General features: G+C 43.5%; 1 protein-coding gene across 1 annotated transcript; it reads right to left on the bottom strand.

Annotated features, from left to right (window-relative positions):
- Nucleotides 1-1,150: 1,150 nt before the first annotated feature.
- On the bottom strand, nucleotides 1,151-10,974 carry smcr8a (Smith-Magenis syndrome chromosome region, candidate 8a). The gene is made up of 3 exons (XM_082531825.1): nucleotides 10,360-10,974; nucleotides 6,966-8,732; nucleotides 1,151-4,311 (listed from the first exon to the last, which is right to left on the bottom strand). Exons 1-3 carry the CDS (start codon nucleotides 10,959-10,961, stop codon nucleotides 3,855-3,857), a joined length of 2,826 nt encoding a protein of 941 aa, XP_082387951.1. The 5' UTR covers nucleotides 10,962-10,974; the 3' UTR covers nucleotides 1,151-3,854.
- Between the last annotated feature and the right edge of the window lie 80 nt (nucleotides 10,975-11,054).

Genomic DNA, 11,054 nt, shown 5'->3' with positions numbered 1-11,054 from the left:
TTACCTTGGCCATGTCTCTGAGTATTGCACACCTTGTGCTTTTGGGCACTCCAGTGATGTTGCAGCTCTGAAATATGGCCAAACTGGTGGCAAGTGGCATCTTGGCAGCTGCACGCTTGACTTTTCTCAGTTCATGGGCAGTTATTTTGCGCCTTGGTTTTTCCACACGCTTCTTGCGACCCTGTTGACTATTTTGAATGAAACGCTTGATTGTTCGATGATCACGCTTCAGAAGCTTTGCAATTTTGAGACTGCTGCATCCCTCTGCAAGATATCTCACTATTTTTGACTTTTCTGAGCCTGTCATGTCCTTCTTTTGACCCATTTTGCCAAAGGAAAGGAAGTTGCCTAATAATTATACACACCTGATACAGGGTGTTGATGTCATTAGACCACACCCCTTCTCATTACAGAGATGCACATCACCTAATATGCTTCATTGGTAGTAGGCTTTCGAGCCTATACAGCTTGGAGTAAGACAACATGCATGAAGAGGATGATGTGGACAAAATACTCATTTGCCTAATAATTCTGCGCTCCCTGTATATGCACCTATATTTCCATTTCCTAGCTAAATATAGAGAAATGAGGAGTGACTTGATACTTTTGCACAGTACTACACATTTATATATTTCTTCCAAAAAACATTCTCAAAAGCAAGATATAATGAAGACAGTTTATCGTCTTTGAATTTTACCAAGATGCTAAACAACAAACACCAGAGACATCAAGGCATGTTCCTTACAAAATCATTTGATCATTAAAGACTGAACCAAATATCACAAGTTAGACACTGACCTGCCCACACGTTCACTTCCTGCAGAGCATGGAAATAAAATCAAGAGGAATCATTTCTGTATTGGTGCAGACTTTTTTCTCCCCACATTATTCATTTACTGGCACTTTCTCCACCCTCAGCCACTTTTCCTTCTGCCGCTCCAGCATTGCAATTAGATGTATTCACAGCTGAACATTTATTATTCATGACATCTCAAACACTGACACCTCTGCCATCACTAAAGCCACTCACGCAGACACAAATCTGCTGGTCTCTGTCCTGCTTAAGGGTGATTTGTACTGCAGGTTGTGCTGGTCTGTCTTTGCAGTTTCTCACAGTAAGGTTCAGCATTATCAACACAATTACAAGTGCTTAATCAGGCAAAAAAATAATTTAATAAATGAATATCATCAACATGGCATTAAAAACATCAAGACATTCACAACGTGCTTTATTCAGGTCACTGGCAAACACACCGCCGTACGGAGCGGAAGACAGCTCAGCACCCCCTCATGATGAAAGGTAGACATGATATGGAAACGTAAGGACACTGAGTGACAACATGTTAAGCACACTGTGGTATGGCTTTTTCAGATTACATTCAGCTTTTTGCATTAGGGAGACATTAGCTACTAAAAAACAAAAAACAAATGCTGTAACATTTGAGCAGAAACAAAAAGTAGCTTTCAAGCGCTTTAAACAGACATCACATGCAGCAAAAGAATGATAATCACTAAGCCCGAACTGCACTAAACGGAAATAATACACTGAATGGAATTTTAAAATTTTCAGATTGCTGTCAATTGTTTTAAAAGCCTTGATTGTAGTTAGAAGACAGCAGACTTGATCCTATGCTGTTTGACCTTTCACATTAAAACCATGCATTCACAAGTACAGTTACCATGACAGCTCCAATCACTGACGCCACAGAACTAGGAACAATAAAATTTAAAGACACTGTCGAGGACGCTTCTTCATTACTGGCCAATATAACTTCAATAATTAAAGTGGACCTATTATGCTTAAAGGTTGAGGAGTCCGAACCCCAGGCTATAAGTGACCTGTAAATTAGTAATTACAATGAAGGGCACATTTACATTTAGCTAAGCTGCTCTTGCAGTTATGCTAAAGCTTGCGAGCTTTGATTAGAAGTAATAGCAGTTATACTGTACTGTCAGAACACTTTAGTGGCCACATACCTTTGGTATTTCTTTACAGTTTTCCACTTTAGTGTCAATTTCAGCCACTTTCCTCATCTATACAACTATTAAAGAGGATATACTTTGTGCAAATGCTGAAATAAATATCCAGTGTTCTGTCCCACAATAAGCAGACAGCGTAAACTTGTCTGTAAAACCTTAAACTCACTATCTTCTTCTTCTGGATCGAATTGGGAAGTCGTGAAACTGTGCATTTTAATAGGCTTACAGTTTGTTTTCAGAACTTTATAAACGGGTACATGGAGATGGCGCCAGTCACCTGCACCAGATTCTGTAGTAAAAGTCAGGTGAAGAGCAGCCAATCAGCAGGAAGGTGGCTAAAAGGGACAGCTTGTTTCACACACTGGATGAACTAAGGTGCCCAATATAAAGTAAGATAAATACCGACTACTGTGTGAATCATGGGAAGTTACACTACTGGAGCTCAGCAATGAAAGCATGGTTCTGTAAATTATAATAATAATACAGCCACTTTAAAATGTCTTACTTCTTCAATTGTCCAAACACAAATGTGCACAAATCACAGACAAATGGTCAGAATCAAAAATAACAATAAATACACAACAGAGATTTGTTCAGAACACATCCCCAGCAAAGGTTTGTTAAATAAAGGACAGGCAACTGTCTGAAATCAAACCCCAGATGGCATGAGAAAGAATTTCCTCTCATAATAAAAACTATACAAAACAAAAAGCGTCCTCAAAACTGTTCAGCGTCTGGTCAAAGTCACTTCATCTAAACACGACGAAACCGAAAAGATTATCAGTACAGCGAACACCCCAACACCACGACAGCCTCACACAAGTTTAAGACAACAGTGAAATCGAATACATTTAGGTTAAGAGGCTATAAAATCTTCCTGACTGTGTGAGGAATAATAATAGTGAAAATGCTCAGCAGGAGTGAATACCAACAGGTTTCGGCAGCTGCTGGCTCTATACATGGTTAAATTCGTGTGCAATTACAATACATGCAACTTATCACATGGAGCTGAATGAATCCAAGTTCTTCTAACTTCTTCATGCATGAGCAACCCAGCAGCCCTTAGTGCTCTCACGGGTTAAGTCTAACTCGGTCAAATTCAGACGGTAGCAGGACATTCATCTGTGCAGGAATGTGCTTTAAAATTAATTCATAACAAAGAGAGGATGAAAAATAAGTGTGGATGTGCAAAACGAAGAAAATTAAAGTCTTTTGACCTTTGAAAGTTCTGCGGTGATTTTCAAATAGATAGGAATGTCACGAAAACCTGCTGTAATAAGCCTCCGCGGTGCTAATTAGGTGTCGTAAGCAGACGTCTGTCCTCGATGGGCACAAAGTGTCAGCATATGTGAGGTTGTTCCCATAAGCCTGAAAAACATGTTTACATATAGCGCGAATGAAGTCAAAGCTGACAAACTGCTCCGTGACTGGTAGGTGACACTTAGCTGAGACCGAACCTGCTTGCAAGCTGCTGGCTGAGCACACACGAGCAGTGGCGTCAGATTGAGTTCTGTAACATTTAACAGGTGTGTGTGTGTGTGTGTGTGTGTGCGTGCGTGCGCGCCAGCCTTCATCCGCTCTGTTGCTCTGCTCGGTGGCTGCATCAATATGCTCCAGATCGAATACACTCAAGTGATCCACTCACACAGTCACAACTCACTCTGTATCCTTCTCTCTGCTCCGAAGGAAAAAAGACAGCAAGGCAGAGAGAGACGGGGAGATGGAGCACGGATAAAACAATAACAAGTGCAGTGAGTTTTGTCCTGAAACTAAACTGACCTTAGACCTTATTAAGATCACATTTGGTCCATTAAAAAGTGAAATATCACAGATGAATTCTGCAAAAATGTAACAATCCTCCTCCCTGTGTAGTATTAGATCTTATATAAAATGCTGGTGGTGTAGTTAAAACTAAAAGACGGTGCTGCTGCACTACTGCCATTGGGCTGTAGGTACTGCTGAGTGATGAGCTGACTGAGGTAGAGCAGTATCTGGCTGTCCTCCTCGCCAAGCCCCAGCTGCTCCTGCAGGAAGCACCGGCGGCGGCTCTCCACGACCTCGGGCCCCTCGGTGGCGCTGACTGGCAGGTGGAGGTGATGGGTGAAAGTGAACAAGAAGGCCTTGGCCGCTAGGTGACAGAGCGTACTCTGTAAGTGGAGGAAGTAGGTGGAGCCCCGGCGGATGTAGGTGCGGTGGTCAGCGATGTTAGTGAGCAGCTGGCCACGATACGGCGGGCAGCGCAAGGTCGTCTGGTCAGCGTCCAGGATGGAGATGTAGCGGCTGTAGCGGGAGAGCGAGTAAAGCATGCTAGAGCCCAGCGGGGATGCGACCCTGTGGGGAAGAGAGCGAGACAGCGATCCCTGTTAGTTCTCCCTCTCTCCCGTTACTCAAAAACAACTAAGGCAATTCTGAATGCTACTCATGAGTCTCATGATAAAAGGAACTATCAGGAGTTCAGACAGCAACCACACTTGGAACATTTCAGGCTCCTGAAAATTCATCTCATTGCATCCTCCCTTATTTTTGGCATCATCACATTGCCTAGCAACTGGCAAAAATTACCTGTGTAGGGTTTATGCACCTATAACACCTGGTAAAGAATTTTATGCCAATAACACCTAATCTCTAAAAAAATCTCTAAAAAAAACAAAAAACAAAAACGTATGCATGATACATTATGATATCTCTATTTTGCCTAGCAACCACCTAACAGAATATAATCACAGGCCAAACTATACTGTAGCATGTGCATGTAATAGTTAAACCCAGTATGCAAAGGGCTGTATTTGGAAAAACAATTAGACTAATGAGAACAATCTGATGGGACACAAAAAATCACATCTGATGTACAGTGCAGCAGATAACTGAAACAATATTTTAAAAGTGGGTAAAAGCACCAAATTAAGGGCTCTGTGGAGCCATTAATTAAAAAACAATCCCATTAGCCATTTGAATTTTCAGTTACACAATTTTCCAATTTGGCCTGTATTACAGTTTTGGAAAACTGCTGTTTTATGTCAGAATTTCAATCACTAGATACATTTTGAAGGTTTTACTTTTGTTTTTTGTTTTTTTATATACTGCTAGCTATAAGCAAGACTACAAACTGTCTTCAGAGCAAGAAAACCTAAATGTTACTTTAACAGTCCAAGGACAGCTACAGTTGCACAGAGCTGGGGAGATCAAGGAATTAATTTTTTATCCCTTTGATAGCACCATCAACTGGGTAGCAACTGGGTTTGGATATTTAACTCTCATCCACTTACAATTTATTTGCACGTGACTCATTTAATTTCATGCATTCAGCTGTTTACCTACGTTTTTGATTTGGTTTTTTTTTTTTTATATATATTTATTTTTAAAAACAGGCTAACACAGGAAGATGGATAGCCGTTTACGGTCATATAAACAGCCACTTCATATTGGTCTTTGGACAGGTTCAAGCTGACTGATACACCACTGTAACTAATCTAACTATGCTACCAGGTGTTTGAGATTAGTTAATGTTCTCCCCTTTTCTTGTTTACTTCATTGTAAAGTAACACAGTGAGGAATCTTTGAGTCTTTTTCTGACCAGAATATATATCCTTCAATCTGCATATTAAAAAAAAGAAAAGTAGGATATTTAAAAGTAGAATGGGAGGCAGAGCCTTCAGCTCCCAGGCCCCTCTTCTGTGGAACCAGCTCCCACTTTGGATTTAAGAGACAGACACCTCTTCTACTTTAAAGATTAGGTTTAAAACTGTCCTTTTTGATAAAGCACATAGTTAGGGCTGGATCAGGTCACCTCAATCCACCCTTATTTTTGTCACACTGCAACAGCCTCAAGTTGCTGGTGGATTCCCATGGTGCACTGGGCGTTTCTTCTTCACTCAATATGTGTTTACACAACACTCTGCATGTAATCTGCATTGTCAGGGATTGTAACATGTAGTCCTTTTACTGAAAAAAATAATCTCTGGCTTTCTTCAACAATGTGTTTTTGTCCTGTCTCCCTCCCCTTACTCATAACTACTCTTGGCAGATAGCTCCCCCTCCCTGAGCTTGGTTCTGTTGGAAGTTTCTTCCTGGTAAAAGGCAGTTTTTCCTTCCCACTGTTGCCATGTGCTTTCTCAGAGATGATTTCCTAATGTTGGAGTTTTCTTTGTATTATTGTAGGATCTTTACCTTACAATATAAAGCACCTTGAAGTGACTGTTGTGATTTGGTGATAGAGAGTTGAATTAAATAGACTGTAATTTTTCTGAGTCTTTAGACTTTTAAAGTTGACTTCTAAATGGAAGATTAATGATTTGTGATTTCACACTAAGATCATTTAAAAAGGCAAGTCTTTTAATAATAAAAGAGTTTATGTACCAATTCTGATACTTTATCTACTTATGAATGATTTCACTGTAGTGTTACATTACCTGCTGCACAGCTTTAGCATTGCACAATTCTGAATGTTATACTTGTTGTGTATGTATCAACTGGATGAGTGTAACAAATACACTCAGTCGCCTTGGATACCATCTTGTGTGAATGACTTTGGGGGATTCGCAGCCCACGCTGTCACCAGAAAGATGAGTAGAAAAAGAAGTTCAGGGACAGATGTGCTCAAGGTTGTGAGTAAAACATTAAAAAGCATGGTAAAATTTGTCATTTTTCTGGTATATAGAACAGCAGATACAAAAAGAGTTTGTACGAGTACGCTTGGCTGTGTGAGTCATCAAAGTGTGAGTCACGGGGGATGAGTAAGAGTAGCGTACGGCGCAACACAAACAAGAAAATGTAGAATAAACAGTCACTTCAAACTTCACATTGATGGAGACTTGCTAAGGTTCTGTGAAAAGCAAACTTTATGCTTTATTTAATCTTTGTTAAAAGCATCCTCACTCATTGGTTTGATTTTCCTAGTACTACCCTACCTGAGCTTAGAAAGTATGAATGTCTGTGATTAACTACCTATAATACCGAAGTGCATCAGAGTTTGACTCCATTCATACCTCTGTAATCCAATGAGTTTCCACCTCTGCAGGTCAGTCAGGGTGAAGGGACAGGACAACCAAGCTTGAACCCTCTCTCCACACTTCCCCGGAGCCGGTACGAAGAGAGCCAGAGCCGCCACCAACCGGCGGACTCTCCCCTCGTCTGCTCCGAGCACCACCAGGGTTCTGCCACTCAGCAGGCACCACAGGGCTTGGATGGCAAAGGGGTACTGACGCACAAACCTCAAGGCTCCTTGGCCAGCCTTCTTCCTCTGACGCAAGGTCACCACCGCCCCATAGCCGAGAGGTGACGCGGTCTGATCGGACCCCGTGGAGGCACTCATGGTGCAGTCTGACCCATCCTCCGCCGAAGTACGGGAAACTGCATCTCCAAGGAGGCCGCTAGGCAGCTCCAACCCAGTCACAGGGCTCTCCGAGCACGGAGAGCCGACAGTGTAGTCATCCTGGAGTGGAAGGAGGGCCTGGGGTTCCTGGTTGACCACAAGAGTTTGAGAGAGCTGCAGATGGGAGTTTTGGCAGAGACGAGGCACCGCCTCTGGGGCAGAAGCCTCATAGAGGAAACCCTCCTGGGCCATACAGCATGCTGTGTCTATCGGAGCCAGCAACTCAGACCCACTTACTCCTTCACACTCCTCCTCCCGGTTGGCCTCAAGCTCAGACACCACTTCCAACAAAGACACGGGTGTCTGGTGTCCACCATTCTCACCTTCATCCTCCCCTGCAGTTGTCTCCATCTCTTCACTGCTGCTCTCTCTCTCCAGGTTATGGTTTGGGTCAGGGGTCAAGTCAGAGTCAGGATCAGGATCAGGCGCTTCTGACTTCATACTAACCAGACCCTGCTGCATCTCTGCTAGACCCACTCCACTCTTATCACTGCTGAAGCTTCCTTTGGTCTCCTCTGAGCTCTCCTGGGTTTCAAGAGTCTGGTCTGAAGGAGAGGACTCCAGATGACTCTCCCCAAGTCCGAGCTCACTCTCCTGAGTAACACTGGTCTCAGAAGCCGGGTCTAGATGCTCCGGACGTTCCAGCGCATCCAGCTCATGAGGTTCTGGTGTCAGAACAATAGGAGGCGGATTTAAGAGTACATAATTATCTACAGCATGGTTCACAGCACAGAATGGTCTTAGTGTTCCCAGTTCATCCTCGTCATCATCACTGAGGTCCTCCTCAAACAAAAAGGCAGTGACTCTCTGTTTTCTCTGCAGTGCCTTGTCCAGGCGGCGTGTGTAGAGGTAACACAGGTCACCCCGGAAACTTCTTTCTGTCTCCTTCAGGAGCGCCACAGTGGCCTCATAGAAAGTCTTGTCACACAGCTCCTGCAGGGTCTTCAGGCGCTTGTCAAAACATTTGGCAGATTTAGCTTTGATCAGCTGTGGCGTGTAGGAGAGCTTGCGTTTAACACCCTCCTCCTCATCATCATCATCATCTTCACCTTGTCCACGAGGATGACCCTGTCCATCCTCTCCTTTCCCCGCTTTCTCACTGTAACCACAAGGGTAGGCAATCTTGGCGTATTTGTTCAGCAGCTCTTCGCACTCACTCAAGCACTCGTCCACACACTTTTGGCAGGTGACAGCGTGAGGATCCCGTCGTGGACGGCGGTGGTAGGAGCTGATCTGCTTCAGCAAGTCCCTGTGTTCAAAAATGCTCTTTTCCACGTTGGCCAGTTCGTTGGCCTTTTCCACAGCATGAGCAGAGTACATGCTCTGAGGCCCCGCCTCTCTCTGCAGGCCCTCCTCCCGCTGCAGCACAGAGTGAGTGTACCTGAGGAGAGCACAACAGAGATAGTGATCGACCTGTTTTTCACACAGGGATATAAATATTACCTGACACAACAGGATAAGACTAACCCAGCACAGGAAACACTGGATACCTGCAGCTGAGACCCACATCTTGGAGCAGAGTGGGGATCATTTTATTTCTAGCAATGCTATTATTGTGGCTCCAATGATATCTGTATTGATCTGCTAACTGATTTTACCAATACATTAATCAATGGTCAAATGGATTTTTTGACAGCTACAAAATGGATTAAATTCTGTACAGAAATACAATCACAGGCCACTTTACGAGATATAGCTGTTCAAATATCTAATCAGTCAATCAAGTGGCAGCAACTCAAAGCATTTAAGGATTGTTTGAAATATTTCAGAAGCGACTGCTATTACTACTGACTGTGCCACACAAACATCTCTTGGGTTTACAGAGACTGGTTTGAAAAACAGAAAATGTCCAGTGAGCGACAGTTCTCTGGGAGAAAATGTCTTCTTGACACCAAAGGGGAATTTCCAGATGGCAGGAAGGTTACAGCTACTCAAATAACTGCTTGTTACAGCCAAGTTATGCAGAGGAAAGTCACTGAACACACAACATGTACAGCAGCTGAAGACCACACTGGGTCCGGTCAGCTAAGAACAAAAAACTGAGGCTACAGTTTCTTGTTACGTCACAGTCCACCTGAGTGTTGTTGCTTACCATGTCCATCCCTTTATGACTACAGTGATCATCTGATGGCTGCTTTCAACAGAATAACACATCATTTCAAAAAACATTAATCATCTCAAACTGGTTTCTTGAACATGACAATTAGTTCACTGTACTCATACGGCTGCCACAGTCACCAGATCTCAGTGGAAGCTCTCCTGTGGAACAGGAGATTCACATCACAGATGTCCATGCGACAAATCTGCAGTAACTGTGTGATGCTCTCATGTCAATATGGATCAAAATCTGAGAAAAGCTTCTAGCATCTTGCTGAATCTAAACCATGAAGATTTAAAGCTGTTCTGAAGGTAAAAGGGGGGCCAACACGGTGCTTCAAAGATGTGCCTAATAAAGTGTCTGGTGAGGGCACATTGTCGCCGGAGGACAGGATAATCCTCTCACATTTCATTTAGCATTATAGCAGTTTAATATTTTGAAACCTATCAACATAGTATCAATTAAATATCAGATTACTCATATTTTTAATGCCATCATGTTAACATTTTATTCAAATAACAGCTGTGCCAAAGCTCAGCCTCACAGTTCAAATCAAACTAGTTAATCAAATTATATCAAATCAAACTAATCTCTCATCACTTATTTTCTGCTGGCTAAATGTCTAAACACACATGGTTTTTCCTTTAAGGGTTGAGAATCCCCTACCTTCCATTTAGAGCACCTGTTTGTGTTATAGAGTGTCAGTACTCTACAATGACACCCATCCCTGATCCTTCTAGCCCACAGAAACACAGAAGCATCATTCTAGCACACATCAGTAGATCAAGCTGTCAAGAAATCCTGCTCACTGAGAATCTGAATACAACTATCTGATGTAAACTTCTCATTTGGATGAAGCCTTTTTAAACTGTATGTAGGAGAACAGTTAAGGTTGCGCTGGCATTCTTACTCAAGGTCTCGGAGCTTCCTCTGGAGTTCCTTGGCAAATGCCCTCCTGTTCCCGGCCTTCAGGCACTCTGAAGCCTGCGAGAAGCGAAGAGAAAGCTCCTGAAACTGCAGCATGATCTTCTTTTCATCTGCTGCAACGTAGGCCATGCAGAAGGGCCGCACGAAGCCTCTCGCCTCAAGGTCATAAAGGGTAAGGTGATGCACGTAGGCAAATGCCCCCTCTTTCGAGTCGCCCAACACCACCCTGGAGTCCTCCACAAAGCTGAGCCTTGGGTAGCCAGTGCCAGGCGGATGCCCCACGAAGGAGGCCTGGTAGTCCACTGACATGATGCGCAGGGAGAAGTAGTTGAGGTCGAAAGTGCCACAGACTTTGGGATCATCTGGGATAGTAAGGAGAGGCTGTGGGCCCACCTGTTCAGAGAACTCTGAGATGAGGATGAAGTCTTTGGTGAACTTGGCATAGGAGGTTTTGGCCCAGGGGTTGGAGTCAGCCAGAGGATAGAGGGGGACAGAGAACTCCTCTGGGAGAGGCCAGGGATCAGGACTGGTCTGCCCATACTCGTCCTCTTTAGCGAAAGCCACCACATCCGGGGAGCCTATCATAGTGGTGTTTCTAAGCAAGACATGAGAAACACGAGACACGAGTGCAGTTCCACTAATAGCCTTAAAAAACAGTTAAATTGGTCATCCTGCACT

The sequence above is a fragment of the Aulonocara stuartgranti genome (assembly GCF_965226115.1).
Source record: "Aulonocara stuartgranti genome assembly, chromosome: 4".
Taxonomy (NCBI): Eukaryota; Metazoa; Chordata; class Actinopteri; order Cichliformes; family Cichlidae; genus Aulonocara; species Aulonocara stuartgranti.
This window is presented reverse-complemented; position numbering and strand designations above follow the sequence as displayed.